Raw genomic sequence first — 21,340 nt, 5'->3', positions numbered from 1 at the left:
GAGCGGGCGGCGCGGCCGGTGGACTGCGTGGAGGAGCCGAGCCGGCGCGGGGGGCGGGGCGCGGGCCGCGGGCGGGGGAGAAAGTTGGGTCGGAGTCGGGCGGGGCTCCGCCACGCGCCAATCCCGGCCGCGCCCCGCGCGCCCCCGCCCGCCCAGCGGGGGGCACCGAAGGTGACTTTCACCCCGCCACGCCCCGGACACGCCCCCGGCCCAGGTGCGAAACCGGAGGCTGCAGGGGCTCAGGCAAGGCTCCCAGACCTGCGGGCTTCGCGCCCCGAGGTGGACGAGGGCAGGGCGTGGAGCTCAGGGACGTGTGTGTGTGTGTGTGTGTGTGTGTGTGTGGCGGTGCGGTGGCGAGGTGGGGGCTCAGCGGCCGCAGCAGGACCATGGTCCCTCGATGCTGGACCGAGATGGGACCCGGGGCAGCATCAGGGCAGGGGCCTAGGTGAGGGCGGGTGGGGCCTCGGGCGGCTGCGGGCGCGCAGGCTGACGGGGATGGATGGGCGCCCCGCGGCTCATTCGGCCCGGAGATGAGAATCATTGATCACGGATGGAAACCCCATCACGTCTGTCAATAGGATTGACGAACGGCGCCCGCCGCCTCCGCCCCCGGCACCCCTGCGGCTTCGCGGACCCCTGGGCGAGATGGACAGCTTACCCGAGTCCCCTAACCCCAGTGGCTAATCCCGCCCCCGCCAACACACGGCCAGGGCCCCTATGTGGGGTAGGAGTGCCCTTTAAGCCGCCTGCCCAACCTCCCGGTGCAGGCTAGGTCCCTTCCCCGACTATCGCTGTCCCATCTTTCACCATCAGCTCTTCTCTGGATCTCTGGCCCCTTGGCGGCCTGCCTCTGTCCTTGTCTCTGTCCCCAGTCCCAGCCTCGTCTCTGTCCCCGTCTTGGCTGTTTCTTCGTTAGCTGCCTCCTTCCTCCACTCCCCCCGCCCCGCCCTCGTCTCTCTCCCTTGCCCTGGAGTCTTCAGCTGTCGTTGTTGCTATGCGCTAAGGTTGTGGCATGACCCACACCTTGGACAGCAAAGACATAGCAGCCAGCAAAGATGCAGAGAGATGAACGCAGGCCCTGAGCCACCAACACACCCCTTCCCAGCCATGCAGGGGTGCCCGAGCTGACAAGCCATGCTGCGGAGGTGCACAGCCCAACACAGAGACAGGCACACACCTGGGGTACACACCCATGCACACGGATGCTCATTTTGCACACACGTGTAGGCGCCTAGTGTTGGTGGGGACATAAACCTGCCCCAGGAGACAAGCATGTCCAGCTCACCTTGGTAAACACACACAGAGCTGAGTTCACTAGCACTGTCAGTCCCAAAGACACACCAAGGCATGTACAAAGAAGCAGACAGGTGTGAGATGCTATGCACACACACACAAAGGGTCAGGGAAAGCACAGGGTTGCAGAAGAGGCTGAAGCACCCAGGGAGGCAGCCAGAGTCAGGAGGCAGGGACCTAGGCAGGTGTGGCAGAGGAGGCAGGAGAGGGAAGAAGCGTCCAGGCTCAGGACAACAGGCCCCATCCAGAATCCTGAGTCCAGGGGCTGCTGCAGCAGTAGGCGGGGGCAGTGGCACAGCAGGCCTAGAACATCCAGGATGACCACCCATTATCAAGGTGCTGATACCCCCCTGCAGGCTTGCCCCAACCCCGTTACTTGCGTCTCCTGGCTACAACCTCAGGTCATCCCATTTTCTTGCCAGTTATCTATCTGCATGCAGGTGCATGTACACACGCACACACACACACCTGCCTCTGGGTTTTTACTTCAGTTGCTACACTCTGTTTCCGAATCTGCCTCTTGTGCTGGCAATATAGATTGTGTTTCCGGTTCTGCTCCCTGGCTCTTTTCTGTAGCCCTCATGCCACGCTGCTCAACCCCTAGCAGGTGGAGAGGACCTGGCAAGAACCTGGGAGGACCGCCTCCTGGTGGCTGGTGTCCAAGCAGGCCCTGCACACAGAACTTGGGTGCTGGCCCTCAGAGGGCAGTGCCTTGCAGTCGGCAGGTGGGGGCCCTTCTCCGCTTTGCTCCAGATCTTGAAGCGACAGGCAGAGAGAATCAGTGGCTCCCCCGGGGGGCGCCAGATGCACGGGCTGGCAGAGGGAGGGGATGAAGGGATGGGGGCTGTTTGGAGGGAGGAGGGGGAGAGCCGCTGCGAGAGGAAAGCTGACTAGCGGAGGGGGGAGGAGGGTGTGTGCCAAAATAGCCCGAGGGAAGGAAGTGAGAGGCTGGGCTGGGGTCCTCCGGCAGGTGCATAATTAGTGTGTGATGAGGAGGGGCAATGATGGGCTTCAGGATGAGCAGCCCTGCAGGAGTGTCGGCGCCACCTGGTGGCTAGATAGGGGCACAATTCACTCAGCCACCAACAAGGAGGCCCTTCTCTGCCTCTTCTGGGTTGTTCAGCCCCTGGGATCTTGGGTTCCTAGGGAGTAGACAGAAGCTCTCAAGAGCCCAAGAGCTGGCTAGGAAGAGGAGATTAGAAATCCCAATATTGGGCCCAGCGTGATAGCGTAGCGCCTAAAGTCCTCGCCTTGAACACTCCAGGATCCCATATGGGCGCCAGTTCTAATCCCGGCAGCTACACTTCCCATCCAGCTCCCTGCTTGTGGCCTAGAAAGGCAGTTGAGGACGGCCCAAAGCTTTGGGACCCTGCACCCGCATGGGAGACCTGGAAGAGGTTCCTGGCTCCTGGCTTCAGATCGGCGCAGCACCGACCGTTGCGGTCATTTGGGGAGTGAATCATCAGATGGAAGATCTTTCTCTGTTTCTCCTCCTCTCTGTATATCTGACTTTGTAATAAAAATAAAATAAATATTTAAAAAAATGTTCCTGTTTCCTGGCTTTAGATCAGTTCAGCTTCAGCTGTTGTAACCATTTAAAGAAAGAAGAAATCCCAAGGTTAAGAGGGAAAGGGACACCTCTTGTTTCTGCAGGTGCTGTCACCCACTTTTCAGAGATGGGGGAAGCGAGGGAGGAATTCCCAGGCCCCTGAAACCAGTGACAGAGGGGTTGACTGCAGCCCTCCCCTTTGAGAGTTGGGACATCCCCCTCCCTGGGATCACTGCTGCAGGGGAGAGTGGAGTATGAACGTTCTCTGGGTCCTGAACCGTGTGACCTTTGGCAAAGGATTCCAGAGGAAGTAGCCCTGGGATATCTTTAATAGGTACCAACTTTTCCTGCTAAGCCCTCTGCATCCCTGAATGAGCTGTATCTGTTGGTGGCCTTCTTGGGTGGGCCTCCAAGAAGTGTGATGTCACCGCTTCAGAGCAAATGAACTTGGGCAGGAAGAGCCACTGCCCAACCCCAGTATCATCTGGTGGGATCAGTTGCCATGGGACAGCACTGTTGGTAGGGGTGGTGATGATGTCCCCTAAAAGTGGCAATGCAAACTAACCAGAGATGAACTCACAGGCTCGAAGTCACACTGCCAGGGTACCAGTGCCAAATCCAATGCTACCCCTGCTGCCTTGCACTGGGCAAGACCCTAAGGGAGGCCTCTCTTCCAGGCGGGCCTCCAATGGATAGCAGGACTCCCTCTGGTGGCTGAAGCAGGCAAGCGCAGCCCCAGCTCAGCATCACACTCAAAGGCAGACACAGGCATCTTTTTTCCTTTTCTTTCTTTTTTTTTTTTTTTAACAATTTTATTTATAACAATATCTGTGTTATTTAGTTGTAAAGGAATTCAAAAATTATTAAAACGTTCAGGTCCCCAAAACGGGGCTGCCCGCTTGCCCTTCCTCGGCGGGATCCTCCTCCTCCTCCTTGGGTACCTGTCACCAAGGTCTCCAGCCTTGGGGGGGGGGCGGGGAGGGGGAGAACGGCAGCGGGGAGGGGGAGGACCTGTCTGGAAGGGGTGATGAGTGGGGCCATCTCAGAGGTGCCCCTAGAGCAGGGGCTAGGGCTTGGGTTGACCAACCTCCTCCAAGAACTAAACATCTCCACTTTTCCCTTCCAGCCAGAGAGGGGCAATGGAAGAACTCTCCCTCTTCCTTGGAATGAGCCCCCAGCAAGGGGGGGTGGTAGCTGGGGCAAAGGTGAGAGGATGGGAGTGAGAGGGGAGTGCCTTGGTAAAGTGTCCAGGACCAGTCAGCACTCCCTGTGGGGTGCGTCTGGGGGAGGGTTGGGGGCGGCCCCCTCGTACCTTGGTGAAGCTGCAGGAGCCTTCCGGGAGCCCACCCTGTCCTCCCGAAGGCAGTGCTGGGAGTTCTGGGGGCTGGGCAGGTGGAGGGGACTGAGAGGAGATAACACTGTGCTCGCTTGCTCGCTCGCTGGCTGGCTTGCTTGCTCGCTCACATATAAAAAGTAATTCCTTCATTTGTACATTTATACATCCGGCTGGGCCGGCCAAGGGCTGGCTGGGGAGGGGGCACACGGAAGGACTGCTTGGGCTAGGGGAGAGGGAGGGCAGGAGGCCCTCTGGGGGAGGGTTCTATGCCAAGGGGTCCCCTATCTCGTCCTCGGGGCCCCGGCCCAGGAGTTCTCGCTTCTCGTCCGTGCTGGCCAGGGAGTGGCGGCTGCCGTGGCCCCCCATGTACAGTGTGGCATACACGGGGTTGGTGAAGTTGGTGGGCTGCAGAGTGACAGAGAGGGTCAGCAGGGACTCAGGGGCTGCTGGGTGCTGTGGCATGGGGTCCACCAGCCCTTCTGTCCCAGCTGCCACCCAGCCTACACACCCCTGTGCCCTGCTAGGGAGCAGCCCCGACCCCACGGGCAACCCACCTTGTCAGGGTCCAGGGCAAAGTCAGCATCCAGCAGGCCTCCCACATCATCGGGCTCTCCGCCTTCGTACATTTTGTACGTGGGGTTTCCTATTTCCACGTTCATGGCTCCATTGGTCATCCGCTGGTGCTGGAAGCCCTTGGCCCTAGGAGGGGCAGCAGTGTGAGGGGACCAGAGATTCCCGGGATGGGGGCTAGGAGAGGAAAGCTGGTGGGGGGGAGGACTGGAACTTTCCAGACGCCAGTGACTCACCCTCGGACTCGCCGTTTGTACCAGAAAACCACCCCAGCCACCAGCAGCAGCAGTAACAGCAGCAGCAGAGGAATGAGAATGGAAGCCATGTCTAGAGGAAAGACAGCAGGGGAGAAATTGAGTCAGGACTCAGGGAATTGGGGGGCCCAAAGCTCCCCGCACTCCGCTCTACATTGTGGAGGCCCCAATAGTACCGCCCCCTGCCACTTACGCCCGGGCTGCTGCTGGCTAACCACCTCTTCCTCACACCGGGGTCCTGTCACATGAGGGGGACACCTGCAGAAGGAGGGTGGGGCTGAGAAGGCCTGCCCCAGGACACAGGGGACACTGGGCAGGGCCTGGGGGGTGTGGAGAGCAGGGGAAGCTGAGATTCAGGAAGGGCAGGACTAGTGTTGGGTAAGATGTGAGCCAGGTCAAACTCACTGGCACTCGGGCATCATTTTGCTGTTCATGGTGCAGGAACCGCCATTGCTGCAGTGGCCAGCACAGGTCAGGCAGCTGGGGACCACGCGGCCGTCGGTGCAGCTGCAGGAAGGAGGTGGAGGCTGGGTGGGGGGGGCCTGTGAGGCCAGGGCCAGGGGAGGGTTGGGGTTGGAAGGAGCAGGATTGCAGCAGGGAGGCAGGCAGGCAGAGCCCACTCACTTGCAGGTGACATCGCCAGTCTGCTTGTTGACCGCGCAGGCGCCCTCGAGACAGCGGCTGCACTTGTTGACCTCACACCTGAGTCCTTCGAAGTAAGCAGTGCAGCGGCACTGCCGGGAACCATCGGCAGCCATGTGGCATGTGCCAAAGTTCTCACAGTAGCCCGAGCACTGTCCTGCCGTGGGGGGCGGGAGAGGAAGTGCCTCAGCTTCTGCTCTCACCGGTGGAACTTGTGTGTCTCTGTGTGTGTGTGTTGGGGGGATCCTGGGTCTCCTAGAGAACCCACATCACAGGCTCCAAGTACAAGGGTGTCCCTGAGCATGCATGCAGCTGACGGTCCGATGCACAGGAGCTTGCTAGGTCAGGGAGGCACACCCGAGGAGTCCCAGCTCCCTCCCTGGGCCCGGGCCTGGCTCACTCACGGTACTGGCAGCGATCCCCCAGGAAGCCAGGGAGGCAGCGGCACTGGGGTTGGTTGCCCTGGTTGACGGTGCAGGTACTGTTGTTGGCACAGTAGCCTGCACACACCTGCTGGGTGCATCTGGGGCCCGTGAAGCCTGTGGGGCACCGGCACGTGGGCATGCCTGGTGGGAGAGGATGTGTAAGTGGGACCACTCTGCCCTGCTGCTGCTGCACAGAAACCAGGGCTGGGTGGAGGTGCAGCCCTGAGGATCCCAACCCCAGGGGACCTTGTTGAGGGGAGACAGAGGCCTGGAGGGTGAGGGAGGCAGGGCTGCAGCCAAGGGGCTTACCGGAGGGGGAGGCGGCACAGGTGCCCCCATTGCGACAGTGCTCCCAACACTGGTCCAGTTCACACTTGTCGCCCGTGTAGCGGGGCTGGCAGCGGCACTTGGGCTGCCTGCGGGCGTTGAGGAAGCAGCTGCCACCGTTGAAGCACTGCAGGTTGCAGGTCCCAGGCCGGGGAGCTATGGCGAGGAGCTGAGCATGAGCACCAGTGGGCACCACAGGGAGTTGGGGAGGCTGACCTGGGCCACAGTGGGGGTGGGGGTGGTGCAGGGAGAGGTGGGGGGGCGTACCATCCGGTGGGGGCGTTGGTGAGGGTATGGGCACACAGGTGCCATTGTCCAGCCGCTTGCCATTAGGACAGGTGCACACAGGCCCGCTGGGACTCAGCAAACAGAGCCACTCGCACTTCTTGCGGTCACAGGGGTTGGTCACTGCAGAGTGCAAGAGAGAAAGGGGAGGATGCTGAGCCGTGTGGGCCATGATCACTCCCCTGCCCAGCCAGGCTCCAAAGGCCATAGCTTCCAGACTCAGAGCATCCTCCGCACCTTCGGGCTGCTTGTGCTGGTGGTACAGGACCACATCAGAGGCGTGGCTCAGGCCGCCTGTCAGGTTGATCAAGGGACTGTGTCCAAACTTATGGATCCTGAAGACGCGGTTATTGATGTAGGTGACGCCATAGATGTAATCCTCAAAGACATCGATGCTGAAGGGGTGACTCAGGCCTGCAGGAGGAGGTGGAGTTAGAGAGGGGCGGGCGGACGATGTCCGGAAGGACAGTCAGGCCCTGCTCCCGCCCTCTCTCCAGGCACTCAAAACTCAGCACTCTGACACCAAACCCCAGCCACCCCACCTGCCTGGCCCTCCTCCTCCCGTGGCCACTGTTATGCCCAGGACTTGTGGCCACAGCCATTTTGCTCTTTCCCACCGATCGTCTGTCTGTGACACCCCACTGAGGGCCCTGACCTCGTTTGCTGTCTGCGGCCACAATGGGGTCTGTGCCGTTGAGCCGGATGCTGCCAATGACTGAGAGCTTGGCGTCGGCCCAGTACAGCCGCTCATTGTGGTAGTCCACAGCCAGGCCTGGGAAGGGGGCAGGGGAGACACGGTGAGGGCCTGGCCTCCCCTCCTCAGCGCCCGCTGCCTTCCTGGATTCTCGGGTGAGTTGGCCCACTGCCCCTGCATGCGTCCCAACTGACCTGTGGGCCATTGGATATTGTCCTGCACCAGCGTCTCCCGAAGTGTCCCATCCATGGCAGCCGTCTCAATCTTGGGGTGATTCCCCCAGTCGGACCAGTACATGGTGCTGTGGAGGGAGGAGGTGGAGAGTGGGTCAGAGCCAGAGTGGAGGGTAGTCTAAGCCGACTCCTAGGTTGGGCACAGGGACTGCTGTTCTGTCCTCTTCCTCCTCCCAGCCCTCCCCTGTCATCAGGTCAAGCCACCATCAGTGTGAGTGGGTGGAGTCTTTTGGGGGCAGCGTGCTGCCCCAGTGCACAGCTGCCCCTGCCAGGGCCCTCACCCACCCCCGCAGCGGGTCCACCACGATGGCGTGTGGCTCGTCGATCATGCCCGAGATGAGCGTCTTGCGATTCTCGCCCTTCATCTGTGCCACCTCGATCACATCCCGGCCCGAGTCGGTCCAGTACACGTTCCCGGCCACCCAGTCGATTGCGATGCCCCTGGGCATCTTCAGGCCTGAAATCTGAATGTACAACAGGTTCTCCCTGCCCTCCCTCCCCTCCTCCCACTGCTACCACTGTACCTGGACCACAACCATCTTGGAAAGCTGCCCACCCCACCATCCTTGGCAAGGTCTGCTCTGGGATTCATGTTTGGAGGAGCACTCACATTGAGGTGGGTGACACCTCGGTCGATCTGCCGCCGGTGACGGTTGGAAGTGGTGGGAGGTGCGGCAGGTGGCAGGCTGCGGAAGGAGATGGTGCCCGTGTGCCAGTTGGTCCAGTAGACACGGCCAGCCTTAACATGGACGTCCATGGCATCGATGCGGACGCTCTCATCACCCTGGAAGGCCTGCTCATAAGCTGAGTGGGGGTGCCCGGGGAATAGGCTGCGGATCTCGTTGTCGTCAGCGATGTACAGGACCTGGTACTCTGAGCCTGCAGGGGTGGGGCAAGTAGCTAGCGGTGAGGCCAGGGCTGGTGGAGGGCAGCTGAGCCGTGTGGCCCAATCCCATCCAGCCTTCCCTATGCCAGCCCGTTGCTCCAAGCAGAAGGCAACACTCCTGGTACCCAGCAGGAGTCCTCTCAGCTATCCCATGGCGTCAGGATGGCATCTGGTGCCCCCCGCCACACACTGCCACCATGACGAGCATGTGCATCTTGGGGTATAGGCAGCTGTGGACCCTGGGTCTTTGTGCATCTATTTACACACTTGTGGTGTGTATGTGGGTGGCAGCCATGTAGATGTCAGAGTATGTGGGGAGTGTGCATGGTGGGTGTGTGTGCCAGGGCCTAAGTGTGCACTTGACCTTGGGAGAGGGATGAGTGTGTGAGTGTGAGCACAGTCAGGCTGGGCCCCAGCTTACTGTCCCCTCCCTGGCTCTGGGGGAAGGGGTGTGTGTGTGTGTGAGATCACGCTGGGCCCCCACTTGTCGTCCCCTCTCCGGCTCTGGCACCTTCAGCCTTGCAGGTGTTGTGCGTCTTCATGAAGTTTCGGGCGCAGCTGCAGAGGTGGCCGCCCTTGGTGTTGTTACAGAGCTGCGAGCAGGTGCCGAAGCGTAGGCACTCATTGATGTCTGTGGGAGGGAGGGGTGTCACAGGGGAGGGCCATGGGCTGTCTTGCAGCTGGGCCTCCCACTCGCCTGCCCACCCGCTCTGGATCCATTTCCTACCCTGGCATCCGGGCTGCCCAGGCACGGTGTGGAAGCCTGGGCGGCAGGCACAGTAGGCTGCTTTCTCAGTGCGCACACAGCGTGCCTCATCCCCACAGATGCTGGCATTGGTGGCACAGCTGGTCAGCTTGGGATCTGTGGGACCACAGAGAGATGATTGCTGGCCTGGGTGGGCTCCTGTCCCCCTGGACCTGCCCACCCACCCACCACCACCACCCTCATACCTACCCATGCTACAGTCCTCCTCGTCAGACCCATCCCCGCAGTCGTCGAACATGTTGCAGCGCAGTGAGGATGATAAGCAGTGCTGGTTTTTGCACAGGAACTCCTTCTTGTCCTTACAGTGGGTGCTCTGGGCCGTGGGGGACTCTGAAGTGCAGGGAAGGGGGTGCTTCAGGCCCTGCTGCTGCACCCTTTTTCTGCTAGGGACCCCACAGAGGCTGGCAAGTCCCAGGCTGCCGTCCTAGAAGTTTACTGAAGAGCCCGTTCTGAGATGGGGCTCCTTTCACCCCTCCCCCCGGGGCCTTATGGATCCTCCACACCCCTGGCGAGTCCACGCCTCGGATGCACAGTTGGCCCTGTGCAGCCCCACGAGGACCGCTGCTCACCGCAGTCCTCCTCGTCACTGCCATCCCCACAGTTGTCAGTGCCGTCACACTGCCGCCCGATCAATAGGCACACGCGGTCATTCTTGCAACGGAAGGGCCGGTTGGGAGGGCACACAAAGCGGGCTATGGGGACCAGGAGGGTGCAGAGCTGAGTGAGCTGGCCCTTCGGGGAAGGGTGTGGGGGGACCCCAAGAGCCACATTCCTCCCGACTCCACCCTTCACCTCCAGGAAGCCCCGCCCCGTTGCCCTGTCAAATCTTACAGCACTCCTCGGGGTTCTCGTCCGAGTTGTCCCCACAGTCATCCTCGCCATCACACTTCCAGGCCAGAGGCTTGCACAGGGTGTTGTTGCACTGGAACTCATCCAAGGGGCAGGTGCGCACTGCACCCCAGGGTGGGCTGTGAATGCAGGCCACCGGGGGGACCCTGCCCAGAGCCCTGCCCTCCACAGAGGGGTCAGCAAGAAAGTAGTGGTGGCAGTGGATTGGACCCAGGGTGGACAGGGGGCAAGAAACTGCCTCCCTCGGGACTTAGCAAGCAGGGGGAACAACCCCCTTTTGGGGACGCACACCCTTTCTCTGGTGGTTGTGGGATACACAGAGGAGCATCCCTGGGCTGGAGGAAGGACCTAGGGTGAAGGTCTATCTGTTTGACAGCTTGGGTCAGAGGATGTCCCTGGCCCAGGCTCCCACTTCTTGCAGTGGGAGCTGCAGAGCCCAGGCAGGTGGGCCAGGAGCAGGTGTGGTCTCCTTGCCCTGGGACTGGGAGGCAGGCATGACTGGCTTCTCTGGGCAATTAGGTGCACATAGCCCTCAGGATTCTGCCTGACTAGGAGTAGGTGAGCAGGGTACAGCCGATTCAGAGGGGTGCCCAGGAGCCAGGATCTTGCTTACTGCTTCTGGGGTAGAGGGGTGCTCACAAACATTCCTTAATTCATCTTCTAAAAAACTGTACAGGGATCTCAACGTTCTCGTACCACAACAAGCTTATCTTTGAATTCCATTTTTTTCCCCACCAGTATTTAGAAATCCCCCTTGTGTATCCCCAACAACCAGGACAAAGCCTGGTACATGCTACATGTTCAGTAATAACAATGAGGGACAACGCTAGGTTCCTATATGAATGTTGGTTGCAATCCTGGCTGGTCCATCCCTGATCCGGCTCCTTGCAAATGCATTGGAGGTTGGCCCAAGTGCTTGTGTCCCTGCCACCCATGTGGGAGACCCAGCTCCTGGCTTTGGCCTGGTCCAGTCCTGGTCATTGCAAACATTTGGAGAGTGATATAATCAGCAGATAGAATCTCTATTTTCCCTTGTCTCTCTAACTCTATCTTTCAAATAAAAAAGTCAATCTAACTTAATTCATTGCTGGGACAGTGTGGGAACAACAGGCTGGGGGCTTACCACCAGTGCCACAGGCCTCCTCATCACTGCCATCCATGCAGTCGGCGTCGGCGTCGCAGCGCCAGCGCAGGGGGATGCAGTGGCCGTTCTTGCACTGGAACTGGTCCATGTCACAGCGGGGGGTGCAGTCTTTCTGTGGATGGACAGCAGGCGGCTGGGTCAGCTCCAGCTTTGCCCTAGTGCCCTTTCTGCCTCTTTCCTCTGGGTCTCCCTGCCCACCTCGTCCGAGCCGTCAGCACAGTCGTGATCGCCGTCACACTTCCAGCGTCCGGCGATGCAGCGACCGTTGGCGCAGGAGAACTCGCTTTCAGAGCAGGGGCGTGGGGCTGGGGAAGGACAGGCAAGAGAGGCCCCAGGGAGGGTGGGCGTGGAAGGCCATCTCCAGCCCTTGCCAGAGGGTCCCTCCAGTGCCCAAGGCCTATTCCTGTGACACTGAAGGCCACAGTTGCTTGGAACAGTGACCAAGATGCTTGGGTGCACTGGGGACAGTCATTAGGCTGTTCCTCATGGGGACCAGCTGGGCATGGACAGTGCTCACACCTACCCCACTGTGGATGGATACTTAGCAGAGGGCATGGGTCCCTGACCTGCCCTCAGGATACTGTGGGGCAGAGGGCAGTAGGGGGAGGAGCTGGGGAGGGGATAGATCATGAAGACAAGCACCAGGGTTGAGGGAGAGGCCAGCAGAGGATGATGGGCAGTGAGGCACAGCACGGGGGCAGGTGGGCTCTGGGGCAGAGGCAGGGGTGTGGCGGGAGCACGGGCGGGTCAGAGACACCTACCTCTGCAGGCCCGAGAGGACAGTGTGAAAATGGAGAGAAACGTGAGATGAGGTGAAATGGCACAAACTCAGAAACACAGCATGGAGGGGCGAGGAGGGGTGGGCTGCTGCCCTCTGGCTGGGGTCGGGGTGGGGTGGGAGTGGAGGCTGCAGGGTGTGGGTAGGACCTACTGCAGCTCTCCTCGTCTGAGTTGTCGCCACAGTCGTTGTCATAGTCACATTGCCAGCGACCTGGCACACAGCGGTTGTTCTTGCAGCGGAACTGGTAAGGCTCACAGGTGCGCTCATCTGGGGGAGGTACAGGGAGGGTGTCAGGTGGGCGTGTCTGGGAGGTCAGGAGCCCAGACTGGGTTCCAGGGCAAAGAGGGGTGAAGGGCTGCTTTGACCCCCTGGGATGGGCTAACAGGGCAGGGGCAGAGACAGACAGGGTACTAGGACATGGTGGGTATGGGGGTGCAGAATGTGGGAAATCAAGTCCCAGTCCCATACTGGGCCCAGTAGGCCCAGGGCCAGAAAGACTGGCAGTGGGCTCCAAGACCTGGCCTGCACACACTGCCATCCCCACCCCACACCTGCTACGGGCTCGGGGCTGGCCTCACCGCACTCCTCCTTGGGCTCGTCTGAGCCATCTCCACAGTCATCCTCTCCATCACACTTCCAACGCGCCGGGATGCAGCGACCCGAGTCCTTACACCGGAACTCGTCCACTCCGCAGGTCATCTGGGCTGCAAGTGGGTGGGGGGCATGGGCAAGGCTGAGGCTCCTATGGGAGTGGGGTGCAGGGAGGGGAGCAGCAGCACAGGGGTTCTCCTGATGCTGGGGGAAGGGAGCGGCTGCAGAAGAAAGGCAGGTTCTGTGGGGGGCCATGGCCGGTGCAAGGATTGGGGGAGGTGGGACAACTCACTACAGTTGGCAGGCTCATCACTGCCGTCCACACAGTCATTGTCCCTGTCGCACACCCAGACACGGGGGATGCAGCGCTTGGTGATGGAGCACTGGAACTGGTTGGGGGCGCAGGTGACTTCAGCTGTAGGGGTAGGTGACAGGGTAACATTCAACATGGCAGTCTTGTCCCTCTCCCACGGCCGGGGCCCTGGCCATCCTGCCTGCCAGCCACTTCTCAGGAAGGAGGCAGGGTTGATGTCAGAAGCTGGTACTTGCTTTTTTTTTTTTATTTGCATCTGCATGTCTTTACACTGAGCATGATGGCTTTTATGAGCAAACCAAGTTATGCCCGATAGAACTGATGGGCCTGTCTACTGAAGTCGGCAAAGGGGTTCCGCTGGCCTGCCCGCCTGCTGCCCTGGGCACTTACGGCAGTCCCTCTCATCCTCGCCGTCACCACAGTTGTCCTGCCCGTTGCAGCGAAAGATGCCAGGGATACAGCGGTTGGTGTTGGTGCACTTGAACTGACTGGGCAGGCAGACGTGGATGTCTGTGAGGACGGGGCATGTGTGTCAGGACAAGGGAGGGGCGAGGTGGGTGCCCACTCCCTGAGGGAGGCGGGTGCAGACTCCAGGGCTGATGGAATCCAGCTGGGAGGGCTAGCTGCTCTTGAAGTCCCCTCACCCTGAGGTCCCAGGGTGGAGTGGGTGGCAGAGGTGGGCAGCCCCCTTACCGCAATTGGCCTCATCACTGTTGTCCTGGCAGTCGTTGTCCCCATCACAGATGAAGGCAGGGTTGGTGCAGATGCCCGTGGAGCACTGGAACTGGCCAGGGCGGCACTTGAACTCGGCTGAGGGCAGGGGAGGCTTGGTGTCAGGAGAGAAGGCTGGGGCAGGGCATGGCCAGCACCCTTCCACCTGCCCCTCATCCCCCGACTCTCCGCCCCCCCAGCCCTGGACACTCACGACAGTCCGAGGGCTCATCGGAGTGGTCCCCACAGTCGTCCTCGGTGTCACACTTCCACCAGAAGGGGATGCACTTGTCATTCTTGCACACAAACTGGAGGGCAGTGGGGCAAGAGGGGTTGGCGGGGGGCCTTGGGTACTCAGAAGGCTTTGTTGTGAGGGGCCGGGACATTTCCCAGGGGTGGCAGGGTCAGGGTGTTTTGGGGTGAAGGCACAAAAAGTGCAGGGGGACCAAGGCAGGGAGCTGGGGGTGGGCAGTGTGGAAACTAGAGGGCTGGGGGCACTGGCAAGGACGGGTGAGGGGCTTGTTGGGAGGGGACAGGTGTACAAGTGTTGCTGTGGGGAGACAAGAGGTAGGCAAGAGATGTGGGGGTGTTAGCGTGGGGAAGCCAGCTGAGTAAGGACATCACAGTGGGTACTGGGGTCCCAGGAGGACTGGAGGTGCTGGTTGGGTTAGGGGGGCAACTGAGGGAGCACCTCACCTGGCTCGCTGTGCAGTTGGACACACAGGTGCGTCCATCACCACCCAGGTAGAAGTTGGTAGGGCAAGCACACTTGTGACCACCTCCCGGTGAAAGCAGACACAGGTTGCTGCAGCCCCCGTTGTTGATCTTGCATGGGTGATTGGGCACTGCCGGGGAGACAGCAGCTAAGCAAAGGCTGCCTGGGTCTGCTGTGTGACCACCAGCCCCTGGCAGGTGCTGGGAGCACACACCCTGGTCCTCCCCAACCTGTCCAGCCCAACTCCTTCCTGGAGCTGGTGGTGTGAGTCTAAATCCTACCACTCTTGGGCCTGGTAAGATGCCTCAACTGGCTAATCCTTCCCTTGCAGGCACTGGGATCCCATAGGGGCACTGGGTCATGTCCTAGCTGTTCTACTTCCTATTCAGCTCCCTGCTTTTGGCTTGGGAAAGCAGCAAACGATGGTTAAAAGCCTTGGGACCCTGAACTCATGTGGGAGACCCCAAATAAGCTCCTGATGAATTCAGCTCCATCCTCTGTGGCTATTTGGGGAGTGAAACAATGGATGGAAGATCTTTCTGTCTCGCCTCTGTAAATTGGCCTTCAAATAAAAATAGATCATTTTTTTTTTTTTAAATCCTACCATGCTCAGGAGATAGCTGAAGCTGTGGACAGGAGAGGCTCCACTCAAGGTCCCAGATAATCCCAGACTATCTGTAGTCTTGCATCCTGTGACTTCTGTGCTCCCCCTACCCCAGGTACCTGCCTTAGGGTCCTGTCTCCATGGCTGTACCCCAACCACCACACTCTCGCTCCTTCCTAAAGGCCTTGGGCCTTGCTGCTACAAGGCTTCTGGGGTTATACCCAGGGCAGCATGATATTGCACAGAGCCGGGCTGTATTCTGTCTACACCACCCCTGAGGGTGGCCCGCCTCAGCCTGTACCTGCTCCCAGCCCTTGCTTTCTCACCGTCTGGCTGGCGCAGGGCATGGAAGACATGTAGGTCCATGGGCCGGTGCAAGGTGCTGATAAGCAGTGTCTTGTTGGCACCCGTGGTCTTGTGGGCTCGGTTGATGGACTTTGTCTCCCAGTCGGTCCAGTAAACATAGTCTTCAAACAGGGTCAGCGCGAAGATGTGTGGGATGTCCTGGCTCAACACTGTGGGGACAGGTGAGGCAGGACTCAGCCCCTAGGTGGCGCTAGAGCTCCTTCTCTCCCCTGCACCCCACAACCCTGCAGCTAGGCATGGACCCAAGTTCCAAAAGGTTCTGTGATTTCCCGAGGTTGCGCAGTTAACAAGCAGTAGTACTTCTCTCCTTCCCCATGTCCCTCAGGCCCATTTTCCCACAAGAGTCCATGGCAGTGAAACTCTCATCCTGCCTGTTTGGAGCTGGACCAGTCCAGGGCAGTGCCCTGGCAAGCAGAATCCTCAGAATGAATCTCTGTTGCCTCCAAGACTTGGCCAGTCTCTCACACACTGGCCTGCCACACCAGGGTGGGTCTCACTGGCACACTGACCCACGTGGCGGTTGGAGCCATCCAGGCTGGCAAACTCGATGTAGTCCTCACGGGCGTCGGCCCAGTAGATACGCTCAGTGACGTAGTCCAGTGTCAGGCCATTGGGCCAGGTGATCTTGGTGTCCACGATGACGCTGCGGTCAGACCCATCCATGCCGATACGGCCAATCAGTGAGTGGTCACCCCAATCTGTCCAGTACAGGTACCTGGCCGGAGGAGGGGACGGCAGTGAGTCAGGCTGGGCCTGGGGGCCTGAGGGTCCCACCTGCTTTCAGGGGATTTACCCAAACCCTCCTCACCCACATACCCATTCTGTACATCCACCACTAGGGCCCTGGGCTCGCGGAGGCCAGAGCTGACCAGCACCGTCCTGTAGGCCCCGTTGAGTTTGGACACTTCAATGGTGTCCCGGCCTTTGTCGCACCAGTACAGGTTGCCGCCTACCCAGTCCACAGCCAGCCCGTCGGGGTTGCTGAGACCTGTCCGGTGAAGCACCTGCCGGCAGGGGAAGAGGAAGATGAACCCTGGGTGACCCCTCCAAGATTCAGGCTCCCCAGCTTTGTTGGGAGGTCAGCGGGCACCCAGCCCTGGCCTGGTGTAGGGCAAGCGTCAGCAGAGGTGCTGGGAAGGACACGCCTAGGCCCCAAGTGCCCAGAGGTGGAGGTATAGGTGTAAGAAATATCAGGCAGGGACTAGCGAGTTTCCAATAGCCAAAGACCAGAAAATGGCAGTGGGCAAGGAGCTTGGGGGACACCACACTGAGCAGAACCGTGCAGTGTCACGGTGAGGAGGAAAGGAGGAAGGAGGTCTGGCAAGTGGGTGAGGAAAGGACGCAGGGCCCCACAACAGAGGTCAAAGGCGTCTCCGGGGTGCCCACGGAGGATTGGGGCCACCCTGCGCTCCACCTGCACATTGCTGCCGTTCAGGTGCATCCTTCGGATCATGCTGCCCTGCGTAGTCACATCTGTCCAGTAAATCATCTGTTCTCGGTAGTCAAAGTCCAGGGCAACGGCGTTGTTGAGGCCCTGGGTTTGTGCAGAGGGGGAAGTGGGGAGAAGACGTCAGTTGTGGCAGCAGCGGCAAGGCTCGTGGAGTGACGATGGAGTCAGGAGACCAAGAAGCAGGAACTTGGCGGGAGTGGGCAGGGGCGAGGAGGCAGGGTGTGGCTACCTGCTTGAGCAGTGTGTAGTTGGAGCCGTCCAGGTTGAGCCTGCGCAGGTAGTAGCGGTTGGCGAAGATGAGGAAGGGTTCTTCATCTGGAGAACAGAGGACCCTGGCTTCAGCACCCTCAGCTGCTTCCCCCAACCAACCTCCTCCTCCTCCCACTCCAAATGCCCGCCTTACCAGTGACAGCTTTGCAGCTGTGGGGGTCGCCGCCACGGGGGGCGTAGCCCTCCACGCACAGACATTTGTAGCTGCCATGGGTGTTGATGCAGCGCTGGCTGCAGGGGAAGGTGGTACTGCATTCATCCACATCGGCACACGTTCGCCCGTCGTCCTTCAGCCGGAAGCCAGGGCGGCAGCGGCACTGGAAGTGGGCACAGGGGACCTTGAGCTGGGTGCGGGGCCCTGAGTTTCCAGGCTGGGTACTGGGAGGTCAGAGACCCTCCCGGGGCTTGGGGCAGCAACTGGGTCCCAGGGAAACTATAGGGTGATGGGTGTGCCAGCACGCAGGGACCTGTGGCCAGGCCCCCCACCCCGCCGACATGCCCTCGGGGTGTCTCTGGAGGTGCTGCCTGTTTGCCACACCTCCAGGATGCTCAGCCCAGGGCCCAGACCTCGGACCCCTTTACTAACTACTTCCTCACTCCCCTGGGCCAGGGGCCTGTATCCAGGCTCATGGATTTAAAACTACACATGGTTTTTGTCCCCTATAAAGTTGTTGTTTTTTTTGTTTGCACCAAGATAGTTTGATGTTTTCCTGCCACTTTACACACTCCCCACTGCTTGTCTCGCTCCTATTTCTCACAGCCCCAATCTCTTCTCGGCACATCCCGCGGCTTCTACCTCCCAGGGTAAGTTGGGCAGAGGGGTTTCCTCTGCTGCTGTAAACCCAGTCCTCAGGGCCCTGCTGGTACACAGTACGCACTTTCACCAAATGCCGGTGAGTAGACAAGGGGTTTGGCCAAGGGGTGCGGTGACCAGGGCTGGGGCAGGGAGCTGCGGAAGCTCTCCCTCTTTCGGCCACCCAGGGTGCTGGGCGCCCACACCTTGAAGCCGATTTTGAGGTCCTCACAGTCCTGGCTGCAGCCGCTGAGCTTGTGGCTGAGACATTCGTTGACGTGGCAGCCACGCTCGTCTGAGCCATCGCCGCAGTCATCCTGGCCATTGCAGAGCAGGGCCTCGGCCACACAGCGCCCGCTGCTGCACAGGAACTGTGACGAGGCATTGCACTTGTGCTCTGTGGAGGGGCAGGGTGGAGGTGGGAGAGAGGGGGCAGGTCAAACAGGGTCATGGGCAGCCTGCAGAGAGGGGCGAGCGGGGTAGGGGAGCAGGTCACTTGGCCCACCTGGGCTGGTGCAGTGTGGGTTCTTGGGGGCCTCGTCGCTTTGGTCATGACAGTCGTTTTCGCCATCACACTCCCACTGCCGGGAGCTGAGGCAGCGCCCGTTGGCGCAACGGAACTCGTTGGGGCCGCAGGTCGGGTACTCTGGGGAACAAAGGGAAAGGAGGAAGGGGCAGGTGAGGTGGAAGTCCTGGGCACATGCCCACCCACAGGCCTCCCATAGCAGTCTGGCGGCACCCAGGAGGATGCTCACCACACTCTGGGGACTCGTCCGAGCCATCAGTGCAGTCACGGTCATGGTCGCACACGAAGTGTTTGGGGATGCACTGGCGGTTCTGGCACATGAACTGTCGCTCGTCACATGTGCTGTTGTACACTGGGGACAGCAGCCGACACACAACCCCCTCAGCGCTGCCCCCTGCCCCACTCACTCCTGGGGCCCCACCAGGGACCTGGACAAAGGCCTACCAACACCCTACCCCTGCCAGGGGTGGCGAGACTGCAGGCCGTGGTTTGCTGGCAGTATGACCCTGCTGAGGCAAGTCCTCTTCCTGGACTCACTTTCCCTGTCTGTCATGTGGGGTTCAGTCCTTGGTATACCCTCTTGTTGCCCTCCCACGCATCACAGCAGCCCCGTCACTCACAGCAGCCGGCTGTGACACTCTCGTCGGCACCGTCAGCACAGTCCTTGTCACCATCACAGAGCCAGCGCTCGGGCACGCACACATGGGTGCCAGGGCAGGAGAAAGAGGAGGGACCGCACGTCTTGCCTTCTGTTGGAGGGACAGGGAGCCATGGAGGAGGAGAGTCAGGAGCTGTCACAGCAGCCTGGGGTGGGGCCTGTCCCTCCCAGGGCGCCTGCCCTCACCACAGTGAGCTGCCTCATCGGAGTTGTCCCCGCAGTCATCGCTGCCGTCACACAACCACTGCTTGGAGATGCAGCGATGGTTCTGGCACTCGAACTGCGCCTCAGAGCAGAACTTGTCTGGGCGGGGGGGTTGGAAGCCATGGTTAGAGGGGAGGGTGGAGGTCAGCAGGTGGCTCAGCCTGGGCAGCGAGAGGCCCCCGAGGAGACCTGGAAAGACTCCCGCCCCCCACTAACCCAGTGAGACCCTTCCCTTCGTGGGGCTCAGGAGGAGCTGGAGAAATGGGTCCCAGGCTAGAGGATGAGCAGCTGGGTTGTGGGGCAGGTGGCCATGGCCTTGGAGCCCTTCTCCATGAGGATCCCGTGCGTGGGGCCCAGGAGGCTTTCGGAGTGCCATACAGCCAGGCTGGGAGGGATGGGAGACTGTGGTCACTCACTGCAGTGAGCTTCATCCTCGCCATGCTCGCAGTCATCCTCCTTGTCACATGTCCAGCTCATGGGAATGCAGCGGCCACTGGGGCAGGCGAAGTAGTTCAGGGGGCATCTGGGGCGCTTCACACCTGCTGGGCAGGGGTGGGGGAGGCACATGTGAGGGTCTGCAGTGACAGTGCCAGCCTGCCACACCCCTGGCCGTGGGGCTGACCTGGACAGTTGCGCTCGTCACTGTAGTCCCCGCAGTCATTAGCTCCGTCGCATACCCAGCTGGGTGCGTAGCACAGTGATGTTCGTTCACAGGGCTGGAAGAGCACGCCCTTCACACCCAGGCGAAAGTAGCTGCTACAGTCGGTCGCACCTGGTGTTGGGGGGGGCAAGGGGGTACCATCTGATTCAGCCGGGGCAGCTGCCACACCAGGGTGCCCTGCCTGAATCCCAGGAGAGCCCAGGGGCAGTAGGGGAGGCGGGGCTGTGGGGATGCAAAAGCAGGCAGGCACCAAGGGGCCTGAGGCAGGAGGGTTCTGGGGGCCGGGCCAGGGGCTCACGCACTGCAGTTCATCTCGTCTGAGGCATCCTCGCAGTCCACAAACTGGTTGCAGCGGCTGGAGTTTCCGATGCAGGTCCCATCACGACAGCGGAATTCGCCTGTGCCACAGGCTGTCTCTGCAACAGCCCCAACCACACAGTGGTGCACCATTAGGCCAGAGTCCTGGGCTCAAATCACTTGCCCATCCCTGCCCTAGGGGCACCCTGAGCTGGCTGCCTGCAGTCAGGGTGGGAGATGGCCCAGGCTCATCCAGGTTGAGTGTGGGGCAGGGGTTCGAGTTCCCCATGGGGGTGGGGCCGGGGCCCACTCACTATTGCAGGGAATCTCATCGGAGCCATCCCCGCAGTCATCTGCCCCGTTGCACCACAGCATGTTGGACACACAGCGCCCGTTGCTGCATTGGCGAAAAGTTTTCTTGCAGCGGCGTGAGTCTACATGGGGAGGGGAGGGAAGGGGCGAGTCAGCAGCAGGTTGGGGCACAGGGGTCCTGCAGGTGCCCAGTGGTCTGCTAAGGTCCTGGAATGTGCTGCTGGTGGTTCTGTCCCCCAGGAGCTGCGGATGCCCAGGGGCTGGTGGATGCAGGGCTGGCGCAGGCAGCTTACTGCAGTAGGATGGCTTCTCGTCGGACTTGTCCTTGCAGTGGGAGACACCATCACACGTCAGGCTGAAGCTAATGCACTCGCCGTTGGCACACTCAAACTCGTCCTGCTCCCGGCATGAAGAATTCACCGCTAGGGGGATGAAAGGGGTGCCATGAGCCAGGCCCTCGCCACCATCCCCTCACCCCAGGAACATTTGGCTTCTCGTGGCTGGGGAAGTGGGGTGTGCTGGGGGATGTCCTCCCCTCCCCAGTCCCCACCTCCCTTGCTCTCACCTCTGCAGGTGAGGTCTTCCTGGAGGAGGCGGCCCCCTCGGCATGAGCAGTTGACATGGCCTTGGTGAGTGAGCAGACACAGGTCCTGGCAGCCCCCGTTGTTGATGCGGCAAGGAGAAAGCTCACCTGAGTAGAGACAGAGTGACCGTGGGCTTGCAGAGTGTCTTTGGCCCCTGTGCGCCACTCCCGGTCTTCCCTGAGCCTCCCTGTGGCAGGCCCAGTGAGTGCTTCCTGGTTCACTGGGGGTGGAAGAGAGAGGACGTGGGGGGA

The 21,340-nt window shown here is 60.6% G+C and overlaps 1 protein-coding gene across 2 annotated transcripts in view; it reads right to left on the bottom strand.

Moving 5' to 3' along the window:
• Window positions 1–3,622: 3,622 nt before the first annotated feature.
• The window catches only part of LRP1 (LDL receptor related protein 1), a 74,682-nt gene continuing 56,964 nt past the window's right edge, over window positions 3,623–21,340 (bottom strand). For both annotated transcript variants that reach the window (XM_004582931.3, XM_058673127.1), the window contains 45 exons: window positions 21,071–21,196; window positions 20,799–20,927; window positions 20,508–20,627; window positions 20,199–20,312; window positions 19,858–20,007; window positions 19,652–19,774; window positions 19,218–19,334; window positions 18,994–19,122; window positions 18,603–18,725; window positions 18,353–18,493; window positions 18,054–18,244; window positions 17,188–17,371; window positions 17,014–17,099; window positions 16,749–16,868; window positions 16,151–16,338; window positions 15,844–16,049; window positions 15,295–15,483; window positions 14,346–14,494; window positions 13,864–13,957; window positions 13,632–13,748; window positions 13,329–13,448; window positions 12,918–13,040; window positions 12,613–12,738; window positions 12,185–12,301; window positions 11,452–11,558; window positions 11,233–11,365; window positions 10,092–10,211; window positions 9,830–9,952; window positions 9,450–9,590; window positions 9,222–9,356; window positions 9,006–9,125; window positions 8,219–8,487; window positions 7,894–8,072; window positions 7,570–7,676; window positions 7,337–7,453; window positions 6,919–7,095; window positions 6,664–6,804; window positions 6,379–6,552; window positions 6,049–6,210; window positions 5,627–5,801; window positions 5,408–5,509; window positions 5,196–5,260; window positions 4,985–5,075; window positions 4,733–4,877; window positions 3,623–4,583 (listed from right to left, as the gene is read on the bottom strand). In XM_004582931.3, the coding sequence (XP_004582988.2) occupies window positions 4,443–4,583; window positions 4,733–4,877; window positions 4,985–5,075; window positions 5,196–5,260; window positions 5,408–5,509; window positions 5,627–5,801; window positions 6,049–6,210; window positions 6,379–6,552; window positions 6,664–6,804; window positions 6,919–7,095; window positions 7,337–7,453; window positions 7,570–7,676; window positions 7,894–8,072; window positions 8,219–8,487; window positions 9,006–9,125; window positions 9,222–9,356; window positions 9,450–9,590; window positions 9,830–9,952; window positions 10,092–10,211; window positions 11,233–11,365; window positions 11,452–11,558; window positions 12,185–12,301; window positions 12,613–12,738; window positions 12,918–13,040; window positions 13,329–13,448; window positions 13,632–13,748; window positions 13,864–13,957; window positions 14,346–14,494; window positions 15,295–15,483; window positions 15,844–16,049; window positions 16,151–16,338; window positions 16,749–16,868; window positions 17,014–17,099; window positions 17,188–17,371; window positions 18,054–18,244; window positions 18,353–18,493; window positions 18,603–18,725; window positions 18,994–19,122; window positions 19,218–19,334; window positions 19,652–19,774; window positions 19,858–20,007; window positions 20,199–20,312; window positions 20,508–20,627; window positions 20,799–20,927; window positions 21,071–21,196 (6,206 nt within the window). In that variant the 3' untranslated portion in view covers window positions 3,623–4,442. The remainder of the gene's footprint in view (window positions 4,584–4,732; window positions 4,878–4,984; window positions 5,076–5,195; window positions 5,261–5,407; window positions 5,510–5,626; window positions 5,802–6,048; window positions 6,211–6,378; window positions 6,553–6,663; window positions 6,805–6,918; window positions 7,096–7,336; window positions 7,454–7,569; window positions 7,677–7,893; window positions 8,073–8,218; window positions 8,488–9,005; window positions 9,126–9,221; window positions 9,357–9,449; window positions 9,591–9,829; window positions 9,953–10,091; window positions 10,212–11,232; window positions 11,366–11,451; window positions 11,559–12,184; window positions 12,302–12,612; window positions 12,739–12,917; window positions 13,041–13,328; window positions 13,449–13,631; window positions 13,749–13,863; window positions 13,958–14,345; window positions 14,495–15,294; window positions 15,484–15,843; window positions 16,050–16,150; window positions 16,339–16,748; window positions 16,869–17,013; window positions 17,100–17,187; window positions 17,372–18,053; window positions 18,245–18,352; window positions 18,494–18,602; window positions 18,726–18,993; window positions 19,123–19,217; window positions 19,335–19,651; window positions 19,775–19,857; window positions 20,008–20,198; window positions 20,313–20,507; window positions 20,628–20,798; window positions 20,928–21,070; window positions 21,197–21,340) is intronic.

This window comes from Ochotona princeps, chromosome 15, assembly GCF_030435755.1.
Source record: "Ochotona princeps isolate mOchPri1 chromosome 15, mOchPri1.hap1, whole genome shotgun sequence".
NCBI lineage: Eukaryota > Metazoa > Chordata > Mammalia > Lagomorpha > Ochotonidae > Ochotona > Ochotona princeps.
The sequence above is the reverse complement of the archived record's forward strand: the minus strand, read 5'-3'. Positions and strand labels throughout refer to the sequence as shown.